General features: G+C 36.6%; 1 protein-coding gene across 8 annotated transcripts in view; it reads left to right on the top strand.

Moving 5' to 3' along the window:
- The window catches only part of LOC107704947 (clathrin coat assembly protein AP180-like), a 69,422-nt gene that overhangs the window by 22,483 nt on the left and 20,672 nt on the right, over window positions 1-26,267 (top strand). For 2 of the 8 annotated variants that reach the window (XM_016508017.1, XM_016508021.1), the window contains exons 2-21: window positions 654-796; window positions 4,587-4,662; window positions 4,880-4,982; window positions 7,463-7,556; window positions 7,858-7,969; window positions 8,070-8,176; window positions 8,283-8,324; window positions 11,889-11,950; window positions 12,100-12,105; window positions 12,701-12,713; window positions 13,368-13,504; window positions 15,611-15,693; window positions 16,651-16,665; window positions 17,044-17,211; window positions 20,560-20,640; window positions 21,830-22,075; window positions 23,218-23,298; window positions 23,546-23,614; window positions 24,577-24,672; window positions 25,246-25,317. In XM_016508017.1, the coding sequence (XP_016363503.1) occupies window positions 654-796; window positions 4,587-4,662; window positions 4,880-4,982; window positions 7,463-7,556; window positions 7,858-7,969; window positions 8,070-8,176; window positions 8,283-8,324; window positions 11,889-11,950; window positions 12,100-12,105; window positions 12,701-12,713; window positions 13,368-13,504; window positions 15,611-15,693; window positions 16,651-16,665; window positions 17,044-17,211; window positions 20,560-20,640; window positions 21,830-22,075; window positions 23,218-23,298; window positions 23,546-23,614; window positions 24,577-24,672; window positions 25,246-25,317 (1,806 nt within the window). The remainder of the gene's footprint in view (window positions 1-653; window positions 797-4,586; window positions 4,663-4,879; window positions 4,983-7,462; window positions 7,557-7,857; window positions 7,970-8,069; window positions 8,177-8,282; window positions 8,325-11,888; window positions 11,951-12,099; window positions 12,106-12,700; window positions 12,714-13,367; window positions 13,505-15,610; window positions 15,694-16,650; window positions 16,666-17,043; window positions 17,212-20,559; window positions 20,641-21,829; window positions 22,076-23,217; window positions 23,299-23,545; window positions 23,615-24,576; window positions 24,673-25,245; window positions 25,318-26,267) is intronic. The other 6 variants (XM_016508018.1, XM_016508020.1, XM_016508019.1 and 3 more) reach the window with 6 other exon arrangements.

The following is a 26,267-nucleotide window of genomic DNA, read 5'->3' as shown; positions in this document are numbered from 1 at the left end:
ACCAGTTGATGGGAAAAGTATTCTTAAAATGCATTCAAAATTCTGAATAATTTGTAATATATAATTATTCACGGTATTTAGAAGTGCCCACGATAACAATATCGTGCACATTCATTACCGTGATATATCGCATTACCGAATACCGGCACAAGTCTAGACGAGACCTGGTTGAGCTGCACTAGAGAAGGCAACGAGTGTTCGGAGCTGCCCAAGGCAGACGAACTTAGAGTGGTTACAATCATCTGGGTTTAAATCGCGCTCAAATTGATTTGATTTTGACGCAATATTTACACTGAAGCTCACAGGCGGCTATGGTAAGGGGCATGACATTTCTCGACCAGGCGCAGAGTGCTGTCAATCACAACACACACTGGCCCAGCTAACCAATCACAGCACATTTCGTATTTCAGAAGGCGGCCCTTCATTTGATACAGGAACTATTCGAGCCGTTCATGCCAGACTGGGGAGAGAGGTGTTGTAATAATGTAAAATATGTGAAAAATAATGTGTTTTTCGAACAACCTAGTATGAGAGCCTGTTCTAGTACACCCCCAAAATAAAATCAAGACTTTGTAAAAGAGCATAATAGGACCCCTTTAAAGCTTTAAAGATCTAGATAAGCTCTGATCTTTCTTTTTCATATTCCCTCACAGACTTGATCCAGGCAACCCAAGAGTCCAATGTCAATATTCCCCAGATGGCTGATACCCTGTTTGAGAGAGCAGGAAATGCCAGCTGGATTGTGGTCTTCAAGGCTTTGGTCACCACTCACCACCTGATGGTTCATGGCAATGAGGTGAGAAGCAAGCAATTGATTTCTGTAATATTATTAACATGATACTTGTGAGGTAAACAAGACTTAAGGCAATGTCCTGATGTTTTGAATGAAAGTAATTATTTTAAAGACAAAACATCATGTTTGTGGTGCATATGCTGAGATGAAGCTTGTCTGTGGACTCATAAGCCCAAAATATGTGACCTCTCTAGTAGTAGATTTATCATGCAAAAGTTAATTGTTGAACAATTCCACAAAAAATATTAAGTATTAACTATTACAACTATTTTAATTGATAATAATATAAAATATTACTTGCACAACAAATCAGCATATTACTGTTTTTATGCTATTTTGATCAACTAAATGCAGCCTTGGTAAGCATAAGAAATTTCGGTAACACTTTAAAATAAGGTTCCATTTGTTAACTATATTTAATGCTCAACTAACATTAACTAACAATGAGCAATACGTTTGTTACAGTATTTATTAATCTTTGTTAATGTTAGTTAATAAAAATACAGCTGTTCATTGTTAATCCATGTCACTTTTGATTTTAATAATGTATTGGTAAATGTTGGAATCAACATTAACTAAGATCGAATAATTGCTTTCAAAGCATTTTCATTGTTAGTTTATGTTAACTAGTGTAGTTAACTAATGTTAACTAATTATTACTGAAATTTCTTTCAAAGCTTTTAGATGGTAATGAATGTTAGTTTCATTGGACAGGGGGCAAACACTTAAAAGCAGTCAGACTTTTGTTTGTGAAAATTACTGTACCGACCTGGCACATAATTCCCATTTCAGCTCAGAATGTATTAAATGGCTCAATAATGCAATTTAAAAAGTGGTGTGGAAAAGTGTTTTTTCGAATTGATTCTGGCTTGGGTCGCAGATGTCTGCATTACTGAAAGACATTAATGCAGGGTCTGCATAATATTTAACCTACATCAACAGTGTTTAAACCTAACAGTGCAACAAACATTTATGAAGTCTTGCCTTGAATTTTAACCATTTTCTGAGGAGCTGATCCCTACAACTGACCACCTATTGCACTCAAAGCCCTCTCGCTTCCTCTTATCACCGTTATCACACCCATCAGACTCACAATAGGAGCAGAGACAGACAGGCGGGCAGATGCTCCAGCCCTCTCTCCCTCTCTCTCTCTTTTTGAATGTGCAGTTTACTCTTTCAATCAAGGCTGGTGCTGTGCAGTGACAGAGACATTGGAGAGTGAAAAGGCAGATGGCAGTAGAAGACAGAATGAGATAAAGAGTGAGAAGAATGGATGATAAAATGAGGGAGGGTGAAGGAACTGAGAGCTTGAGAGGAACTCATAGAATTCATAGATGGTGAGGTGCAGCTTCAAAGGATAACTGAATAAATATGAAGCTACGTGTATGCCGGTTGCGTGTGAATATGCGTCACTGTTATAAATAGTGTCAGGGACATTCATAGAGGTGTGCACATGGAAATGCTAGTTGTGACATCATGGAATGGCAAAGGTGTTGCGCATGAATATGAATTCTTGCCCAATTAATTGAACAACCTCATATTTTATATATATATACTACAATACAAAAGGTTATGGGACAGTAAGATTTTTTTAATGTTTTTGATGAAGTCTCTTATGCTCATCAAGGCTGCATTTATTTGATCAAAAACCTGTTTGCCGTTGTTTGACCCTGCCTGTTTACCACGTCTCTTTAATAAAGCTTGCAGATGGATCCACACGTCTCACGTCTCGTCAGCCCCGTTACACACAGAGATGATGTAATGCTGGGATAGGTTTGCAAAAAACACTTTGAAAAGATCATTCACAAGTAAATAAAATAATATATACCTTCATATTTTTTTCCAGAATTCATGAACCAAAAATGCAATAAATCAGTTTCTTTCATCAGTATTTTTTCTGTCTCATTCTCAAGTAAAACATCTAATCATGAAACAAATTTGTGAAAAAAATTGCTTTACGTAATAAGGCTTTCTATAGATATATGTAGATTTATCTAAATTAAGCTTTACCTCTTTGGCAATTTTTTTTTCTTGTTTTGAGCATAAATCTAACAGCATTTATATAAAAAACAAGACTAAAATTGACAATGGGCTAAGAAAAAAAAAACATATATTCACTGAAAAATGTTTCATCTTATACAATTTTGCTTCTCAAATCATTTGATCATGTTTTAAAGATTTTTACTGTTAAACAAGACAAATACATTTATACTTCAGTTAAGTACTTTATATTGCACATCTTACAGCATGTTCTGTCCAATTAATTTTAGTTAATATTTTCAGTACATTTCCTTTTCGTTTTTTTTCCTTGTCTTGTTTTACAGTTTTTTATTTAATGTGTTAAGCTGCATAAATTTGTTTGCAATTCCAGCCAATCAGAGTCGAAGCTGCTAAATTCTGATTGGCTGCCTTGAAAACCAATCACAACATTCCTTGCATTACTGATGACAGCGGAAGAGGGAAAATACAGTGCATGCACAATTACTATGCAAGTTGATATTCTGATTATATTTTTTTCCAAGCACATTTTACCAATTCCAAACAACATCAATCTTAATAACTACTATTAATCTTGTATTTAATCACTTATAACCGATATATAATTGTTCATGAAGGCTGGAAGTGAAAAACTCCTTATATTCAGGTGTGCATAATTATTAAGCAGGTTATCTTCTACAGATAAAATCTCGAGATGGACTAAAAATGAACTCCCAAAACTTACTGCCAGATTCTGGAAGATAAATTCTTCAAACAGTGGTACAAGAGGATGTGGTGCTGGTCCTTCAAGAGTCACTCTCAACTTATCTGTCTATAAAGCCTATATTTAAAAAAATCAGTCTTCAAGTATTTTACTACACTTCAGTATGTGATTCTAATTAAGTAGGGGTCAGTTTTTAGGATTCTATACTTAACCTAATTTTCTGAGATTCTGACACCTTGTACTTCTGGAGACTCCAGGTAGGTTGCAGTTCGGGAAAATGTGGGCGCTGGAGACTAAATGGTTCCTGGTGATTTCACACCTAATTCTTCACCTTAATTCCTAATTCTTTTGCAGTTAACATGCATATTTTCTTCTCCACATGTCTTTGGCTGACGCTGCCGACCCACTGAGCATTTTGCTGTCTAATGGTTATGCATTAACTTTGCAATTTTTAGTATTGTATTAGTTTTTAATATTTCTCATGGGCATTTAATAATTTTCGACTTTCAGTCTGAGTTAAATCTCTTTTTTTTAGCTCATTTTATCTGTAAAAGAAAATCTGCTTAATAATTATGCACACCTGAATATAAGACATTTTTCACTTCCAGCCTTCATGAATAATTATATATCAATTATAAATTATTAAATACAAGATACAAGAAATGTGGCAGAGATCTAATCCCATATATTCACTGCTTATATGCAGTGAGTATTCTGGTTTTTCTTGATAAAACTTCTGCTATTATTTCCATATTTGCATTCACTCCCACTCAGAGCTTTAATGTGAGTTCTGAGTGATTGGTCATTAGATGGTGATATCGGTTTTGTAGAAATTATTTTTTTTCTTCACTGAAGTGCAGTTTTCATGGGCAGTTCTGCATTTCTTATGCCTTTCTTCTTTTTATCTCTCTATCTCTGTGAGTTGCTGTTGGAAATTTTTCATTTATTTATTTATTTTATATTTATTTATTTATTAAAGACAGTACTGAAATTTTAGTCTTGTGAAAAAACAGTCTCGCATCTAAATTATTTCATATTCCAAATTATAATAATTAATGCACATGAAAAAGATGACCTTTTTTTTTTCTTCAGAGGTTCATCCAGTACCTGGCCTCCAGGAACACCCTATTCAATCTTAGTAATTTTTTGGACAAAACTGGCTCTCATGGTAAGTATTATTTCATTAAATGCAGTTTCTGATCAAAATCTTCTTGTTTGACATCAAAATCCCTATGAAAAGTTATGCGAGAGATAATTAATTGCACTGTTCTTAAATTAGCCGCTGATAATTATTTTTTGTCAACTTTGTTGTCATGCCCATTTGAATTTGTCTATGAAGTAAAATATTATCAGTCTGTTGTATTTATAAATGCTTGTACTTTCAGGTTACGACATGTCAACGTTTATCAGACGGTACAGCAGGTATCTGAACGAGAAGGCGTTTGCCTACAGACAGATGGCTTTTGACTTTGGCCGAGTGAAGAAAGGGTAAATGAGTCCTCTGCTACACGGCTGTACCCGGAGTTAACAAGTGTGCCTAGTGCATTGGAACACTACTGAGCAATAACAGATTTGAGTGGGATGCTTGGAAATCAAGGACAACCTCTGGTCCCTGAAAATAGCCTTGTTGCTGCTGTAGAAAAGAAGTTATATTCACCAGGTTTCCTGCTCCCTTGGTAATACTGTGTGCAAGACCTTTGTTAAAGGGATAGTTCACCCAAAAATGAAAATTACCCTATGATTTACTCACCCTCAAGCCATCCTAGGTGTATATGACATTCTTCTTTCAGACGAATACAATCCGAGTTATATGAAATAATGTCCAGGCTAATCCATGCTTTATAATGGGAGTGGATGGTAGCCCAAAATTTGAAGTCCAAAAAATTGCACCCATCCATTATAAAAGAAGTCCACATGGCTTCGTGGGGTTAATAAAGGCCTTCTGAAGCGACGCGAAGCATTTGTGTAAGAAAAATATCCATATTTACAACTTTATAAACCTTAATCTCTAGCTTCCGCTAACTGTCGTACGCGCGTTCACAAGAGAGTGGCGTCCAGCGGATGATGTAGGACGTAGGCATAGCATAAGCTCCGGTGAGAATATGCTAGTCTCGCGAGAAACCAGTTTTGTTTACAGCAAAGGAAAACCAGTGTCCTATTGGCACAGTGACCAGTGTCCTCTTGGCCTACGTCCTGCATCATCCGCTGGATGCCACTCTCTCGTGAACGCACGTGGATGGGTGCAATTTTTTGGACTTCAAATTTTGGGCTACCATCCAATCCCATTCATTGCTGTTCTGTTGTAAGTAATCTTAAAGATTCCTAAATGCATCTACTTTCGGAAGGCCAAATAAAGTGCTTTTGCTTTCGTCTAGAAACACACAGCGTCTGTTTGTTTCTAGGTGACATGGCTGCGGTTACTGAAACCACGCCTTCTTTCTTTGCGTGCACATTTGGGTGGCATTATGCAAATATTTCCACATAGTGAGGTAGATATGTGGGGGCGTGTTAGAACGAGCCATTTTAGGGGGGCGTGGCAGAGTCTTAACTTTGATAAAGAATATCTCTTTGGTTTTGAGACTTTAGTCTTTGCAACTTCAGGGATCTTATCTATGCACAATCAGCTTGTAACACTCCAAAGAGAAAGGAAAACTTGAAATCGCATCATATGACCCCTTTAATATAACTCAGATTGTATTCGTCTGAAAGAAGAATGTCATATACACCTAGGATGGCTTGAGGGTGAGTAAATCATCGGTAATTTTCATTTTTGGGTGAACTATCCCTTTAAGTAAAATGGGGCATTACTCCCCATTACTTGGTTTGCGACCAAGGTCTCATTGCATGCACAATGAAGGAGCTACAACACATAAATTGGCTGATTTAAACAACCTGAACATGACAGTTCATGGCTAACAACTCTGGCTAAGTTCATAGCTAACAGAATAGTAGAGTGACGGAGTCCACACCACAACTGTAATGATAAGATGGAAAGATGTCGTTAGAATTACTTTCAGAATGTGGTGATAAGGAAAAAAATATTAACAGGCAATCAGAATCCATCCTGCTTTAAAGAGCTTAAGCATTTAAGTGGCAGAACTGCAGCACGCGCTTATAATAAACAGAACGTGGTCATGCATTGGTATAGACGCTAAAATAGTTGTTGTTATAGTTCTCATTAGTTCTCGATATCTTTATAGTTATCATTCTTGGTGTTAATGGGCCTTAAAGGGATTGTTCACCCAAAAATGAAAATTCTGTCATTAATTACTCACCCTCATGTCGTTCCAAACCTGTAAGACCTTCGTTCATCTTCGGAATACAAATTAAGATATTTTTGATGAATTCCGAGAGCTCTTTGACCCTCCCATAGACAGAATTGTCTCCTCCATGTCACCGTGGTGCCATTTTGGAGAGAATAAACAACAAATGTACGCGGATACGTTGTTTACGTTCAGATCAAAGCGTAAACAGTGTGAACAGCGTGAACAACGTAAACAACGTATACGCGTATATAAATTGCATACATTGTTTACGCATGTGATACTCTCCAAAATGGCTCCAACATATTTGGCAGAATAATTTATTTCTGCTATGTTTTTATACAGTATATAGGTAGTTAATATCAAACATGTTGAAGAACTTTATTAATTAATATTTCAAATTGAAAAGCAAACAGATGCGAAATTCTACATGCTTCCATCACTGTTTCCTTTACATTTTTCACAATTTTCACTAGATTATTTTAAATGGTCCTACAGTGTAACAAATTAAGGTTTAAAAGTATTTATCATGAGATGTAAAATTCCCAGAAGCATTTTATTTCATCTTTCTATATGCGATAATATGCTGAGCACATGCTTGTAACATTTGTTAGATAAAAACCCAAGAATTGTTATTCTTCTTTGGATTGTTCACTTGCATATATTATTTGAAATGAATGCCATGTGAATGTGTGTCTTACTCAGTGCCGATGGTGTGATGAGAACAATGTCTACAGACAAGCTCTTGAAAGGCATGCCCACGCTGCAGAGTCAGATCGATGCTCTGCTGGAGTTTGACGTGAGTCTGCTTCCTGTCACTATCACAGGCTGTATTAACACCTGATGCTTTTATACAGGGTTCAAACTTGACTAGCATCATGACTAGTTAGGATACACTCCTGCAAATCTGTCACATACTGACATTTAAATGATGTTTTCAGAATTTGAACAACAACAGAATCTGCAGTTTATGTTCAGTAAAGCTTTTGTGCTGTAAGGTAGCTAGTTAATTTTGACAGCTGGTGAATAAATATATTTACAGCTCATAGAAACATTAGTTTCTTTGACTTGCCTCTCATTCTCTTGCTTTGTTGTTTCAGGTTCATCCAAAAGATCTTGTCAATGGGGTGATCAACGCTGCCTTCCTGTTGCTTTTCAAGGATCTGATCAAGTTGTACGCCTGCTACAATGATGGCATCATTAATCTCTTAGGCAAGTCTCGAGACGTTTTGAGATTTCAAAGACGGTGGTTTGACATCTGCAAGATTTGGCGCAACTATAGATTTGCGATGATTTCCTTGTTCATTTTTAGAGAAATTTTTCCAGATGAAGAAAGGACAATGCAAAGACACACTGGAAATCTATAAAAGATTTTTGACACGAATGACCAGAGTCTCAGAGTTCCTCAAAATTGCTGAGGTAAGAGATGTATTTTATATCTTTGCTTTAATTATAAAATGTTCACTGAAAATTGCATTTGTGGTTCAAAGGATATGCCATATATTCTTACCTTGTCTTTCAACAGCAAGTGGGAATTGACAAAAACGACATTCCTGAACTTACGCAGGTAGGTTTTTTAAAACAGGATTTTCCACCTTTTTTTTCCATACATCATGATGCCAACACTCTCCACGTCAGTAGTAACAGTGCATGTCTGTGTTGTGGTGTTGTTTTAATATGTTTTGCATGTGTCGTAGCCCTCTAATCCCAGCTGTTTTAGCAAAATTGAGAGATTGTTACCTTTACCTGGCCATTGGGCCAGTCACAGACATCCATGTACTACATATACGAGGTCATTTATCTCTCATGATGGGGCATTTGTCAGATGGGACGTGTTCCATGGATCCATTCTGTCCTGTCCCCTCATGCTGATTGACAGATTCTGTACCTGTCTTCTTATTTCAGCGGTGCAGATTGATCACACAGGCTGAGAGTGTGAGTAGCGTGTGGAGCTTTCCACTTTGGAGATTCCTGCAGCTCAGGAGAGAGCAAAAGTCAATCCTCATTAGCGCTCATCAAATAAACTGCACACAAAATCTCATTTTAAAGTGAACTTGGATGCGACTGAAGAATCATGATCAGAGTAGCAGCGATGCTTGCTGTCTGAGACGAGAACTCAAGCTGCAGTCACATTTGCATCTCAGTAATGCTGAAGAATCGCCAAGAATAGAGTTTCCACAATCATTAAGACCTCTGTAATGTGTCGAATAAAACAATTTGCATAGAAACTATTTAAAGACGTCTAACAGTTTTGGGAATTTCAGTAAATTTCTCTCTAATGAAGTATTTAACTGAGTGACATTCAAGAGTGGTGGTTCCATTTTAGATTAGCAAAATATGAAAATAACATGCACTTTCCATGAATATGGAGCACTTTGGTGTTCCCAATTTTCCTTTATAAGAGCTATTATTATTTAGGTAATTTTGGCTTTTTGTGCATAAACGTAACGTTATTTTCACCGTATTACAAAAAAAATGTAATTTTGTAAATTTGACGCCCATTAAGTAATATTTGAACCCTTTCATACAGCATGACTTTTTTTATTTCTTTTTATTTTTATAGTCATTTTTTTCCCAGTTTTTTCAAATATTGTTTCAATTTGACTACCAAGAAGCAATGTTTTGAACCCTGTCTTACAGCAGAATTTTTTTTAAATCCTTTAATTTTTTAATGTTTTTTAATTTTTACAAATGCGGTTGTGTTGACTGCCTCTGTCAAGCTTTCAACACTGTAACTTAAAAAATCAAGCAAATATTCTTTTTTAATTAATAGGAAATACACATTTAAGTGTATTCATTTTTTGAATAATTTCAGTTTCCTGTTTTGCACCCTTTTCATGGAAAATAACAACACTGTGAAACTAATCAGACTCTATAAAACAGAACATTATAATGGTTTTATGATTATGGAAGCTCTGTTATGAGATTAGGAGGGTTTTCATGCTGGCAGAAATGGAGTATTCCTCTGAAAGCATGCTGTGCGTGATGTTAGGGCAGGATTGTTGCTGTGACGAGAGGGGCGGGGCCGAGAGCCATGGGAACGGAGCGAGGCCGGTGGAGTAATTGCTAATGCGCGACAGCCCTCGCGGACGACTGTCGCGCACAAACAGAACCAAAACACAAAATAAAGTCCAGGCCTGGTCCTCTCTCCCCCAACACTGTTGTCACTCCTTCTTTTATCCTTCCGGAGCTCCTCCGTGGGACTCGAGACCGGTGAGTGGCGCAGGTGTCACGCATTAGCAATTACTCCAACGGCCTCACTCCGTTCCCACGGCTCTCGGCCCCGCCCCTCTCGTCACAGTTGCCTTCAGATATTCTGGATCAACGGCGGAGTTCAGGACATGCTGGAGGGAGACGCGCATGACTGCCTGGGTTCTGGATTTGGCAGTGGTTGTAATTGGGTTTTGGCCTGGGATGCACAGAACATTATGTGTAGCTCAAGAAAGTTGATGAATTTTTACAGGGTGTATTAATGTTGTTCACACACAATTTAGATATTCCCTTAGCCCCTATTTAAAGGGAATCCTTTGATAGCTGCGTTTTGCAAAGTTTGATGGATCATAACTTCTTACATGATCAGTTGTGCATGCAATCACAATCTACATAACCAAACAGAATTTTTATTTGCAGACTATTCGTTTTTAGCGCTATTAGTGTGAAGATATATGAGTTTGAGAAAAGTCTCCCACTCCCACTGCAATTAGTAATCAAAAGAAATTTTTTTAACACTCATGCATTATTCAGTTAAGCATTTGTCACAACAAAAAAACTCTTACAGGAGCTAAAGAGAGACAGCACTAGAGTCTTTCTAGGTTCTTAACCGCACACATTTGTGTTTAACCCACTGTTTAAAGATCACTATTATCAGATCACACGGTAATTAATGGATTAATTGAATGCAAATTAATCTTCATTATACCTTTGTAAATGTGTATGACAGTGTGTAACTGTGTGTATGAGAGACCGAGAATGGGAAAGGGGGTTGAGTGATATTGAGGATATGCCTGAGGTTAGAGGACTGGTGTATTTGACCAACACGTCAGCTCAATCCTCAATCCTCAGAGGCGCTTCTCAAATCGCTAATCTGGCTACTGGAGCTCCAGTATAATTGTTTGAGAGTGCTGCCCTGAAGGATTGGTTTAGGTGCCACTGCTGGTATTACTGTATGCAATATCATACATTATTTTGATGAACAGCAGTAGGTCATATATTAATCATATTTTGGAATACTCTATTCTGATTGGTCAAACACACCGTCTTGCTCTATTTTACTCAGAATTGCTTTAACATTCTGCAGACCTATTCTGTTGTCGTCAAAATTACTTCATATTCTAGAATGCATTTTGTTTTTATGTAAACTGCTACAGACATATAGCAGGGTCATCAAATTCGACAAGGCACTCCACTCTTATCTGTACATGATAGGTAGTTGATTTTATGATATTAATAATGATATTATCACAGACCTGATCAAACTTTATTTTATTTTCAAGATGAATTTGAAAATTGTAAAGGCTTTGTGGCATCAGATGTCATATCATGTATGCTAGATGAGTGTATTTTGACTAGACCTAAACAATCAATAAATGCTCTGTGTATTACATATTATGGCTCATCATATCATATTGACCTAGGTCAAAGGCTTTTATTTAGCTGTTATTCATGAATTAACCACAAAGTCCAGTTTTTATATATTATTTTAATTTATGTGATTTGTTTGGCCTATTTAGCTGTAACTGCATGACATTTTTACCCATGAGATACACCCACCTGTGATTATGTGGCATGTCTAACAAATAATGTGCTCTGAATCTTTCTGTTGTGCCTGAATGCATGAGTGAGCATGCTGCAGTGCATTGTGGGCCCCACTGGGGCTGTGAACTAAAGCATTGTGCTCTGCATCCGAACCAGTGTAAACCTTACTTTAAAAAGTCTGTTAAGTTTATTGCTTGTATACAATTATTGTCTTACTTAAAAAGTGCTATAGTAATTGTCTAGTACATTTTGTCCTCTACTTGTCTTCATTTAGAATTAGCAGCTTGAATTTGTCTTTTTTTTTTTTTGCAGTCTCAAACATTGTGTCCTTAGTGGCAGGTCACTTTTAACAATGCATTGTTTTGTGGCTTTGTAGGCCCCTGAGAGTCTTCTGGAGTCTCTGGAGACACATCTCAACACACTTGAGGGGAAGAAAGTGTAAGTGCTTTAATTCCTTTGAATAACATTAAGTACTAAAATAAATGAGTCTCTGCTTTATCTCAACAAACAAAGCCTTTTTACTGCTAATAAAATAACTACTTTTATTACAAAATGTAATACTGTTCCTCCTTTCCTTGTGTTAACAGTGATGAGTAAGTATTTCTACAGAATTAATTTGTGTGTAGACATGATTATATTTTCATACTGTAATGGTGATGTTGTCGTCATTGTGGTGTTCAAAGTTCTATAGACTGATGGTTGAACTTTAATTTTAAGTTTCAGCATTTTAAAATGTTGAAGTTCCCTCTCTATAGAATGAATTAGTTTTGGTCTAGCTTTATAATTAAGTTCACTCTGTATAAACTGAACCAGACTGAACTTAACATACTAACAGTGCCAGCCCAGAATTGATCGATTTCTCAGTATGAATTGATCGATTTCTCAATATGAATTTCAGTGTCATGTGCATATTTGTTTTGTAACCGAATACTCCATATTCCCCAATGCATGCCTGGGGGAGGGGGATATTTTGGAATTGTTTATATTTTCTACAAAAAATAAATAAAATAAAAAGTAGCTGAGTAATAAAGTATTTTATTTTCATTAATAATGCCTTGTTGAGCTGCCTGCTGTTTGAAAATGATTCTTCATGTCATAAATTATTATAATTCCATAATTTAACCGTTTGAGTATGATGTTTTGTAAAAGTTATTTTCTTATATTTATTTTTACATTTTCTATCACTAGGTCACCGACTAAGGTGAGTAATGAATAAAACTAAATTTATGCAGCATAACACTATAGATCAGAAGTTTGGGGTTGGTAAGATTTTTTTGAGGTCTTTAAAGTCTTGTATGCTCGCCAAGTAATATGAATAATAAAAAGAGTAATATTGTGAAATATTATTACAAATAATATAAATGCTTTCTGTTTTAATATATTTTAAAATGTGATTTATTCCTGTGTGACTAAGTTTTTTTCAATTTTCAGCAGCCATTACTACAGTCTTCAGTGTCACATCAGAAATTATTTTAATATGCTGATTTATTGCTCAAGAAACATTTCATATTATTATCAATGTAGAAAACAAAAATGTGCTGCTTAATATTTTTTTATGTGGAAACCATGATGTTCTTTCAGGATTCTGTAAAAGTTCACAAGAACAGTATTTATTTGAAACAGAAATCCTCTGTTTATATTATAAATATCTTTACTGTCACTTTTGATCGCTTTAATGCATCCCTGCTGAATAAAAATATTAATTTATTTCACATACAAATCTTACTGACCTCCAACTTTTGAATAGTAGCTTATATTATTCTGCATAATATTATACAGCAATATAAGACATTATTCATGTTATTGTGTATTAAATGTAATATATGGTGCTGTAAACCCAACATGACACATTTAGAAGGGATCTCCAACAAATAATGGAACACCTGCTGGTACCCCTGCTAAAAGCACAGAGCCCACCGCTGCAGCAGCTGCGGTTACTGAGACCACTGCAGCAGAGCCTGCAAAAGCAGCACCGGCTACAACCACCATCAAGTAAGATCAAAAGATGTATAAAAATGTCTCGTCATACATAAAACACAAGCATTTACATTACATTTACATTTAGGCATTTTGCAGACGCTTTTATCCAAAGCAACTTACAATTGGGGCATACATAAAGCGATTCTTCTTAAAGAGGCAAACAGACACAGGAAGTGCTTGTGATACTAAGTTTTAGGCATTGTTCAAATAAGTACAAGCTAGAAATGGAAGGAATAAATAAAGAGAAAGACAAAGTTTTTTTAATTTAGGATGAAGTCAAGTAGCGTCGAAAGATATGAGTTTTCAGTCGCTTGAAAATTGTCAGGGATTCAGCATTCCGGATAGGGGTGGGAAGATCATTCCACCAGCCAGGAATGGTGAACGAGAATGTTCTGGAAAGTGATTTTGAGCCTCTCTGTGATGGTACCACAAGGCGTCGCTCACTAGCGGATCTCAGACATCTGGAGGGGATGTAGATTCGTAGTAGTGAGTGGAAGTAGGCGGCATGCTCCATTAGAAAGGGCCTGATCTTTCTGATGTTGTGCAATGCAAACCTGCAAGATCGAGCAGTCTTTGCAATGTGGTCTTTAAAGGTCAGCTGGTCATCAAAGATCTCAGTCCCACTCCTGAAACCTGACTGGTTAGCGTCCAGTTTGTTGCTCTGTGAAAGAAATAATGATACCTGGTTGAAAACAACTTGTTCGAGGGTTTTCGCTATGAATGGAAGGAGAGAGACAGGTCTGTAGCTATCTGTAAGTGAAGTGTTTAATGTAGGTTTTTTGAGCAGTGGGGTTATCCGAGCCTGCTTGAATGCAGTGGGGTAGGTGCCTGTGAGGAGAGATGTATTGATGATGTGTGTGAGTGCTGGTAAAAGTGTAGGAGAGATTGCTTGGAGGAGGTGTGAGGGGATTGGGTCTAGAGGGCATGTTGTAGGATGGCTGGAGAGGAGAAGTTTTTGATACTTCTGCCTCAGTGAGGGGACAGAAGGAGAAGATGGGAGTTTTTGCAGTGGTTGTGGTTTGAAGTCCTGTGTGTGTGGGGCTGAGAATTGACTACTGATTGTTCTAGTTTTGTCTGTGAAAAATGTGGCGAAATCATTAGCTATTATAGAAGTGGTGGGAGGTGGTGGAAGGGGACAGAGGAGAGAATTGATTGTTTTGAAGAGATTACGTGTGTCTGGAGCGCTGTTGATCTTGTTGTGGAAGTATGAAGATTTGGCAGTATGGACTTCAGTAGAGGAAGATGAAAGCAAAGACTGATGCATACTCGGGTCTGATGGATCTTTTGAGTTGCGCCATTTTCTCTCTGCTGCCCTGAGTTTGGTCCAATGCTCACGAAGAACATCGGATAACCAGGGGTTAGAAGGGGCAGCCCGTGCTGGCCTGGAGAAAAGAGGACAAATATCGTCTAGACAAGAGGTTAAAGTAGAGCATTAAGTGTTAGTTGCTGCATTCACATCCAGAGATGAGAAATGGGTAGGTGAGGGAAGAGAGGAGGATACTACGGAGGAAAGATGGGAGGGGGAAAGGGAGCGTAGGTTTGGTCTAAAAGTAACCCGTATAGGGGTTGGTGGCACACAGGTAGCAAAATGTATTTCAAATGTAATGAAGAAATGGTCAGAGATATGTAGGGGTTTTACCAAAATGTTGTCTGCAATACAATTGCGTGTGTAAATTAAGTCAAGTTGGTTGCCTGATTTGTGCGTGCTTGTAGTGGTAAGTCGTTTGAGATCAAATGAAGCAAGGAGTGAATGGAAGTCTGTAGCATAAGGCTTGTCCAGATGAATGTTGAAGTCGCCAAAGACTAAAAGTGGACTGCCGTCCTCCAGGAATGAGGACAGCAGCCCATCCAGCCCCTCTAGGAAGGTGGTTAGAATTTGCCCAGGAGGGCGGTAAATTACCACAACCTGGAGTTTTATAGGAGCTGTTACAGAAATCGCATGAGATTCAAATGAGTTATAATTGCATAGGGGAGAGTGGGTTGAGTATTTCCAATTGTTAGAAATGAGCAGACCAGTGCCCCCACCCTGGCCAACCTGACGGGGGGTGTGAGAGAAATAGCATCCTTGAAATGTCCTTGCTGTAGAAGCATCACTCTCTTGTCTTTTTCTCTCTACAGCAGCGGCTTTAATGATCTAGTGGATTTTGATCTGTTGGCTCCAACTGCAGGGGCTTCAGCGGCTCCCACAGCATCATGGGGAGGTGAGCTGGTGTCATTTAGTTTGTGTTGTAGAGTGTTTTTTGGGTTGTTTTATTACATTCTTTAATATTGTTTTGCTAGGTCAGCTCAAGTGATCACATTTCAGGTAGGGATGTTCATTTTAACCGGTTAACCGACCGTAAGAATTTTGACCGATTAATACAATCAGTTTAAACGGTTTAAAAAGTAATTTTATTATTTATTTTTTCAGTAATTTATCAAAATATTTAAAAAGGTTTGCTGTATGGTTAAAAAAAATAGCCTAGCTTTGTTATGTTTTTCTCCGCTCGCAGAAGTGCTGCAGGTGCGTGATGTGATATGAAGACCATATGTGAATCCTAATGTTCTGTTGTTTGCTGCTTTTTGCGCATGTAAAATTAATCCCCGGAAAACAAATGTTAGTATTTTTTAACTGGTCACAGACACTTATCCTTTCTAATTTAATTCAATTCTAATTTAAAATAATCTTGTCGGTTAACGGTTAACAATCGGTTAACGAGCATCGGTTGTCGGCGAGGAAAAATAACCAAAATGAACATCCCTAATTTCAGGTTAAAAGTGTGTAAAAAATCCCAGCATTTATTGTTATAGAGAGTAAAAAGCTGGAGGTTTAGGTTGTTATCCGTGTGTTTAGGATTCATATCGCCATTATATACTAGTTAATCCATTGAGCTAAAATGCAGATAACATTTTCTACCCAAATTAGGCCAATTAGGGGAATATGTATTGAGTGGGCACTCTAATGAGTTATAACGACAGACTAATGGGAAATGTTCCTCCTCTCTGCTTTTCTGCCCAAGCTTGTCAAGTCCCAGTTGTAAGCTGCAGCTTCTTTAGAAAGAAAACTTCTCCAAGTACTGTAGAAATCAGCTGATCCAGGAACAGGTCAAACATCTGTTTTAATCTAACATGCTCTTCTTCTTTTCTTTCTCAATCCTCTTTTTTTGGCAATGGTTCAGATCTGCTTGGTGAGGGTGAGTAAAAATGATTATCAGGTTGCAAATACATCCAGGTTCTGCCCAAAACATTTTTAACCTGCAATATATTTATTATTTTATTTTATTTTATCATAAAACTTCTTTTTTGAAAATCATTTCAAAATTTGAATGGGCATGACACTCTTGCGTCTTGTCTACAAGGAACTTTCTGAACAAACTGTTCACTGTCCGAATCTTCACACTTCTGATCCAGCTGTAGCTTTATGAAGTCATTTTGCTAAAATCTCTCTACAAAAAACTCTGAGCTTTCTTTCATCCTGTCTACACCCCTACCCTTCCTTGTCTCTCTCTCCTCCTCCTCTGTCTTTGTGAATGCTGTGGTTTGGTTGTGGCTTGGCTGTGGCGGGGTTCCAGACTCTCTGGCTGCTCCTGCCGCTGCTGCCGCTAGCTCTGAAGCACCCCTCTGTGAGGCTGCAGCCTCTGCTACCGAACCTGCAGCTGACGCCATCGCTGCCCCGGCCGTTGCCTCGCTGCCAGTGCCTGCCACCGCTGCCACCATCTCAGACATGGACCTGTTTGGAGGTCAGTCAGGTCATCTCCAGGCCTAACTATCAGGGAAGAATGGGAGTTCATGGGATGTTTAGCAGTCAGTTTGGTCGGTTTGTGTACATGGATTTATAATGGTACTATTTGAAGTCACTTAGCTGACACATCAGGTACAGTAGTAACTTGTCAATCTGATATACAAGTAAACACAATTTGCCATATTGGCAAGCTTAAATTACACTTTCTTTCATGGCTTCTCCAATAAGTGGCCTCAGGCCCGGATTGGCTAATCGGGAGCACCGGGAGGATTCCCGGTGGGCCGGTCAATTTTTTGGCCGCGAGGGCCGGTGTTATCATGCCACTGGGTTGAACTATGCTGTTCCTAGGCTGCCTGCATTCATAGCAGCCCCACTCTTTTTATTTATTTTCTCGCAGGCCATATTATTATTTTCACCACATCATATCAGTAACAAATTCTCAATTGATAACTAAAATAGACTGTGATAACTAATCATTATTTTTGCGCAAATCGTTGTTTTATTTGTGAACATAGGCTTTTGGGGAAGGCTTTAAGACCAAGCGGAATTCTCTGCCGGCTGCTCCCGCTTCACAGCGAGTGGGACTCGCGCTAACTGCACCCTTCACCGTCCGCTTTTTTATTTTACAAAACCAGTTTGGGCGAATGCAAACAACTTACTGATCATGAGCCCAACATCCAACACGGCAGGAAAACATTTAATCTACCTGAGGGAAGACGTCTTTCATTGTAAGTTAATGCTGTTAAATAGAGAGGGGAAAACATGCATTAAAAAAAATAAATAATAATAATTCTTCTTGCATAGGCTATTCTTAAACTTGGACCTCATTATTGAAGTAAAAATCCAAGCACCAGAAGCAGCCCACACTCTCTTAAGTTTTCTTTAATTGAAAAATATGCATTTTCATTCATTCAAAGGCTATAGTTGCAATAATATTTTAGATCAAAACTTTAAGTGCTATTGTTTAAAAAAATGCTTGGTTGACTGACGTTTCATAGACCTTCAGTTGTTACATTTTCAAATTTCATGCCATTTGTAATTTCACAGTATTTTCACCTCAATTACACGTGTGAAGTCACAGTTCTATAATGGTACAATTTACTCAGGCCGATGACATTTTTTGTATGACATTTAAAATTCTTTTTAAAATAATTGTACATAAATAGGTTAAGCAAAACAATTGTGATTATTTCTGAGAACTTTTTAACTGCAGGCAGACTTAGGCCTACATTATGGTACAGTACAAATATTTGGAACGTCCCTTATTCTGTCCCTTATTTTCTTAAAGAATAAACACTTATTTTCTACAAGAATAAACACTATTTTCTTAAAGAATAAGATAAAGAATCACAATTGTCCCTTATTTTCAATTTCTTATGTTAATTGGCAATGATGACGTAATTATCTTTTGACTCCCCTGACAGCGGAACCTTGCTCAAAAAAAAAAAAAGTTATTGTTGGAGATATGCTAGCAAAAAATAATAGATAAAAAATGCATAATAGAAAGCGCAAAGGCGGCACTGAAAAGGCCAGTAAAAAAAAACAAAACAAACAAAAAAGCAAAGTGGGCCGGTCTAAGGCATGAAACTCCAGGGCTGAAAATGAGTCCCACTCCGGCCCTGAGTGGCCTGAAGTCACTATCATGTAGGTAAAAGCTAATTAGTTCAGTAGACCATTATATATTTATTAATTTACCAGAAGCTTTTGACAACAGTATAAGCAGAAAGGTTTAACCCAAAAGAGAAAAGAACAGACGTATTATTAATCCTTCCTTATAGCTGAGTTGATTCATTTTTTATGAAGCAAACTACTAATAAAGCTAAGGATTAGCTCACTTGAGATTAGCTTGCTAGCATGGATGTTTTTCAGTAATTATGTCGCCTACAGCAGACATTTCAGCTTTGATTATACAAGGTCAATGGCAGACAAGTGTCTCAAATTTGATGCCTTGTAAATGTTTAAACCCAGGCCAGTTCAAGTTTCACTCTGCCAGGATAAATATATAAATATAACATTTATGTTTTGTTTGGAGAAAACCAATTAATTACACATTGAGCATGGAATTATGGAATGTCTATATAGTTTTTACTAATTTTAATATCAATTTTAGTTTGTTATTTTAGTACATGAAGTTAAACTACATGAAAATGAGAAATGCTGAAAATAAAGTAAGTTCAACATTTTTAATATATTTTAATTTAAGAAACATATACTGTATATATGTTACTTAAAATAAAATATACATGAAAATGAGAAATGAGAAAATATACATTAAAATGAGAAATGCTGAAAATAAAATAAGTTAAACATTTTTAATATATTTTATTGTAAGAAACATATGCTGTATATATGTTACTTAAAATAAAATATACATGAAAATGAGAAAATATGCATGAAAATGAGAAATGCTGAAAATAAAATAAGTTAAACATTTTTAATATATTTTATTGTAAGAAACATATGCTGTATATATGTTACTTAAAATAAAATATACATGAAAATGAGAAAATATGCATGAAAATGAGAAATGCTGAAAATAAAATGTTAAATTTTTTTAGTATATTTTATTTTAACATATATTTCTTTTTCTTTTTAGTTTTAGTTAACTATAATAACTATAATTAACTATAGTAATGTTAATTAAAATGTTAATGGTAATGTCTAATCATTTCACACAACATTACATACACAGGTCACTGAATAAATCATCCACAATTTGTTTTCCATTCAAATGTATAATTTTTAACCTTGACACTTGAATGTGAAACTGCTTGAATAAGACACTAAATTACATGCATAAGTATTATGCAGAATTAATGCATTTCTTTCAAATGCAGAATAATTCTGTGTTGTATAGGATGTTGGCTCATTTCGTACAAAGCTGTGCAGTCTGTTGATTTAATATTCCTCTAATTAAATCAACCAGCAGTTAAACAACCCCAAGCTGTTTTTTGTTTTCTCAGCTAATAAATGAATTAATTCATACCTGGATGTGCAGGTCTCCATGGGGTTTGTAATATTATATGCCACAATGTTCATCACTGCCTCGGCTTTAGCTAACAGAAACCATGCTGTCAAAGCCAAACACTTTCTTTTACTCACTTGTTGGTCCTGACGGCATTGACAGGATGTTTCACGCAGCCTGACTCATTTCCCTCAGTGTGTGTGTGTGTGTGTGTGTGTGTGGACACACTGAATTCAACTGTATACAGCCCACACTGGTATATTTTACCACCATTTGGGTCGTATAGAGCGTTTCTGTTCACTTGTAATCTTTCTCTCTCTATCGCCTCTTCATCCTCGTTTCTTTTTCTCTGTTGGGTTTTGTTGGTCTGGTTCTGGCCAGACACGTTTGCGCCCTCCCCAGGCGATGGTCCGAGCGAGGGTGTGGCCCCTGCAGCTGCTGCCGATGCATGTGCCGGATCTGGTGGGTGCTCATCCATTCACAAGATCCACCCTGCTTTTTATTTGTGTGTGCCTGTGTATTTATGGATGGTTATGAAAGGTTTGTGTGTATGGGTGCGTGCTTGAATGGAAACATGAAATCCAACAACCGCTATGGTCAGCAATCTGTGTGTGTGTGAGCAAGAGTGCATGCAATTTTGTTCGCATTGCTTGAGGTTGGGTTATTGAACCCAGCTTTTTCCCACACGTTACAGCAAAATCATTTTGTCCATGAGCTGCCTAGGCACATACACTGTTCTCTGCAGGCACAATAGGTAATTTCTGTCCTTACAGTGCAAAAATCTATTTTTTGTCTTGTTTTACATGAAAAAGATGTATACATCCTTAAAATGTAAAAAGCAACACTGTTGATTACAACTTTTCCGAAATTATATCTTGTGTATTTTTCTTGCCTTGTAGCATGTATTTTGGATTATATATATTAAAAAAAAAAAAATTATTTCAAGATATATTTTCTGAAGATGAGTTGCTTCTCAAGTAAATTTATTTTGTTTTAAGGATGTTTAGATGCTTTACTTGAAAACAGGACAAAATATTTTCAAGAAAATGATTTTTGCCTTTACTTTCTGCTATCTTAACCTAGTAATTCAGCTGCTCACATTAATTGTATAATTTCCCTTCCAGTGTTTATTTTCAGTATCAGTGATTCATTCTAACAACCTTAACTTTTATTTTTATGAAGTCTGAAGAGCAGAAGCTTAGTGGTTGTATTTACATAATGCAACTACTGTGCCATAGAACATGAAAAGACTTACTTTTACCTTTTATAAGTCCTTTTATTGGAACATTAACTTAGCTCTTTCCACATTACTACTAGGACTTAAAAATCTGCAACCTACGGAATCCAGACTGTATTTTCTTGTTTTATTATTAATGGTTTCTCTATAGACAGCAAGCATCCTGAGGTATGTATGATTATACAAAACAGAATGAAAACTACATTGGTTTTTTTCTAGGATGTTTTTAATGGTGGTTGCAGTACTAAGGTTAATCGTGTCTTAAAGTGTGCTTTTGAAGGTAAAATCCATCCTCTCTCTCTCTGTGACTTCAGTGTTCCTGAAGTTATGAGCTTTTCTTTTTTTAGTTTGCAGTTTTTGTTATTTAACAAACCTTCCCCATTCCATTTTCACCCCCAACCCTTCCCAATAAAGACCCCTGGGCTCCATCCGAGGGGAGTGCAAGCATTGCCCCAGAGCTGGACCTCTTTGCCATGAAGCCGGTAGAGAGTGTTGCTACCGCAGCGTCTCCTACCAGTGCCGAGCCGAGCATCTCGCCAACAGCGGCCCCAGCTACCCCTTCTCCTCCCACCGCTACTGCCACCACCACCGCCACCACTACCACAACCACATCCGCTACAGCTGAGTCTGCGGCCCCGCCAACACTAGACCTCTTTAGTGGTAATGTCTCTGCTGGAATTCTGCCTCTGTCTTGCTTTACTCTGCATTATGACAATATTAACTTGCTAAGCTAGTTCCCCAACATTATTAAGATTCTCTTTTGTTTGATTCCTCTCATTTAGATTTATATTTTATGTTTTGGTCATTCTGGATTGTGAATCATGGCCTTTACCACCTTTTCAGTGCTGAAGAATATTCTTGACGTTATATATATATTGTAATTGTACAATAATACTGTAAAATTACTGTAATTGTAAATATAAATATAATTGTACACTTCTGTTCAAAAAATGTTTTAAAGAAATTAATATTCAGCAAGAAAGCATTAACTTGATCAAAAGTGACAGTAAAGTTGCAAAATGTTGCAAAAAATGTGGATTTCAAATAAATTGCTCTTTCTACTAATCAAAGTATCCTGAAAAACATCACAATTTCTTCAAACATTGATAATAAGAAATGTTTCTTGAGCACTAAAATCATTATTTTACAATGATTTCTGAAGGATCATGTGACACTGAAGACTGAAGTAATGGCTGCTAAAAATCAAGATTCGACATCACAGGAATAAATTACATTTTAAAATATTTTAAAATAGAAAATCGTTATCTTAAATTGTAATAATATTTCACAAATGCAGCCTTGAGCATAATAGGCTGTTATATATATTTATATTTATATTATACTATTTATATATATATATATATAAAACCCAGAATTTTGAACGGTATTGTACATATTTAAAATATTTGTAAAATAATAGTTATAATTGTAAATATTGCTATTGTATAACAATGTAAAATAATACTATATTTGCAAATAAAGAGGGGTGGTCAATGTCACTGATTCACATTTGGCCTCTAAAATTGCACTGCAATCTGTTAAAATCCAGGATTTGCAGTGACCACATTTGTCCTGCAATCATTTTCTGGTGTTTTTGACCAAATCTGAATGCTTTGGTTTGCATTGACATTTGAAGACTTGACTGAGTAGTTACTCTTGTGCTACTTGTTCAGTGTGATTATGGAAAAAAGCAAGCAAAAAAGGTGTTTTAAAATCTAAATGGTGTTTCCTCTCTCTCACTTGAAGCTGTCTTGATATGCACTGACTAAAAGCGTAACGCATATGTGTGTCCTTGTTTATAGATATGTTTGATTCTATGCCTGAGCAAAGCTCCTCCACAGAGCCCAAAGCAACCACTCCTAGTGTAGACCTTTTTGGTGCAGGTACAGGAGTTGATTCCCATAGTTCTGTTGAACGTCTTGTCTTTTCTAGTCTCATCTTTCTTCTTTCTCATCTGTTTTTTGGCCCACTCCGTCTTGGTTTGTCCTCATAGTGGAACGTGGACTTGTGCATGTTTGCGCCCTCAAAAGCACAACTCTGTGTCCTTTCTATGCTTGTGCTCCTTATTGATTTCTCTTCTCTTACGTTTCCTCCTCCACTTCCTCTTTTTGCTTTGCTTTGGTGTGAAAGATCTTCCCGCTGTCTCACGTGGGCCCTCACCTTTGCCTGAGGCCAGTGTGACTGGTGACCTCTTGTCTGGTGAGTTTGCTTGTCTCTCTAAATGGAGCATGTTTTGTCTTTTACCATTAATTATTATATTATCATTAATAATGAATAAATAAATCATGTTAATTAATAATTAATCAAATTATTATTATTAATACTAAATATATCATATTATTCAATAATAATAATAATAATTTTTCTATTAATATTTATTTTTAATTTTCGTTCATTTTTCAGGTCAACTTTTAAGCCAGATTGTTATGCTAATAATTTAATTTGTAATGAATATTTGTGTTAAATTACAAAATTTGAAATTAAAGAATTGAATAATATCATTAAATATTTATATATTAATATTATATATATAAATATTTATATATGGCTCAGTATATTCTATGAATTATTACTATTATTATGATGCTTTAAGGAATAGTTTGAATATTTTGGCATTTACCCTCATGTTGTTTAAAACCGTATTACTCACTTTCTTCTTCCTAACACAAAAGGAAACATTTTGGAGACTATTTTCCATGATTTTTGACAGCATTTTTTTAAGCATTAATTTTCTGAAACCTTGTTCACTTAGTAAATGAGTCATTCTTTTCAGTGAGTCATTTGATCAAATTCAGCTTGCTGAGTAAATGATTTGATCACAGCAGGTAAAAGCAAGATTAAAAACTTAAATTTCAGTCTGTTTTTCACACAAAGCTATTAAATGACTTCAAAAGACTTGAAATGTAGTTAATGAGTTACAGTATATGAGTCACTTTTATGATAGTTTTATGGTGTTTTCTCTTCCATTTGCCATTCATGCAGAAGACAGATAGTCATTTATGTTTGAGTGAACGATTGCTTTATTTGATTTAGTATTGTATTTTTGTTTACGTTCCTCCAATGCACTTTTACTTCCATTACAGTTACATCCCAAACTGCTAGTATTAGCTACATTTTATTTAGAGATGTCAAAATCACCCCATTTGCTCTCGTCCATTTAGATTCATTTGTTGCTCCAGTGGCTCCTACACCTGCTGCTCCAGCTGCTCCTGTCTCTCCTCCTAAAGCCGAACCTGGACCTGTGCTGGACCTCCTTGGTGTGTCTAAACTCACTCATACAAAACACCAATCCTAAAGACCAATATAGAGATAATGTATGTCATGTTCCAGGGTTTGCACTGTGGTGTAACCCAGTGAATTATGATCAGGTTTTTGCATCTGACTGCACAATGTTTGAGCTTGTTCATTTGTGCTGAACTTGTTCAAGTTCATTTTGTTAGCGTAGACATTTCAATTTATGAAGTGGTAAGTATACACCAGCTGTTTCAAAGCCCAGTTTTTCAATTATTGTGGCTAGTTTCTGCAGTTTGTTTGGTCTGTTAAGTGAGCAGATGATGATGAATTTGGGAAGAGAGAGATTTGTTTGGTGTGTGTTTGAGTTTAGTGTATATGCATGCTGTGCTGTCATGTGTACATTGTAAGTGTGGGAAGACACAAAGATCGCATATCCATGTGTCAGTGTTTGTTGCGATGTGGGAGTGTGTTGCCTGTTGTATGATCTCAGCTCACTCTCTCCATCTGCCCCTCTCTCAGTGTGTATGCAGCTTTAAGGCTGACTAATGCTTCTCCTCCTTCATGCTGCACTGTGGGATGTCTGTCTCTGGAACAAGACACATTTGGTGACACTACTGGGGAGACCCAGTCCGCTGCTCCCGGAGCACCATCAGGTGACCTGCTTGGAGGTATGGGTCACATATCCTGATTAGGAAAACGCTCTTTTTTGTTAATGATGAAATAGAGACGTTAGACGTGGCACTAACGAAGAGCTGTTCAATATATGTATATAATACAGTTAATGCCTATTAAACAAACAAACAATAGTAATGAATAATTAAGTGAATTACCATAACAATAATAAAAAAGTAATAATAGCTAATTACTTATAATTATTGATGTTTTGTTGTAAAATGTATAATTGTACCTAATAATAATGACAATAATTATAATAATAATAATAATAATTATTATTATTATTATAACATTTGTTATTATTATTATTATTGTTGTTGTTGTTATTGTAGTTAAATAATTTGACCCAAATAATATTAATAACAACAACAGGGTTTGTACGGGTGCTTGAAATCCTTGAAAATGCTTGAATTTTAACGTAGTTTTCAAGGTTTAAATTTTGGATAAAGTGCTTGAAACTGCTTGAAATATGCTTTTTGCATAAAATGAAAACAGCTCCGCTCGACCATAGACTGGAAAAAAGTCGACTCACGTGTGTGGCTGGCTAGTGTGATCTGTCTGTCTTTATTGACGGGCGCCCTCTGGCTGCGTTTACACTTGGCATTAACATGCGATCACTGTGATCTGATCAAGCAGATCGGATCATCAGTCAATCAGGACACGGCACGTTTACACTTGGCAACATCAGCTGACTTCTCGATCTGGATAACCGATCGGATCTGTATTTCCCGTGCAATATTTAAATAAGTCTGCGGTGCAAAGTCAATCTGAAGTGGTGGGTTTTCTTTTGAAAACTATTTTCGGTCGCGGGACAGTTTACAAATCAAAATAAATGTACGAGTCTCACTAGCGCTCTGTTCTTCTGACAGATCGGGAGTGAGGGGGCGGCGTTTTGCGTGATGTCAACCTGCGAATGCAGACACGATGGCTGTATTGCGTTTAC

The sequence above is a fragment of the Sinocyclocheilus anshuiensis genome, unplaced genomic scaffold, assembly GCF_001515605.1.
Source record: "Sinocyclocheilus anshuiensis isolate Anshui unplaced genomic scaffold, SAMN03320099.WGS_v1.1 scaffold702, whole genome shotgun sequence".
In the NCBI taxonomy this organism is placed as follows: Eukaryota; Metazoa; Chordata; class Actinopteri; order Cypriniformes; family Cyprinidae; genus Sinocyclocheilus; species Sinocyclocheilus anshuiensis.
This window is presented reverse-complemented; position numbering and strand designations above follow the sequence as displayed.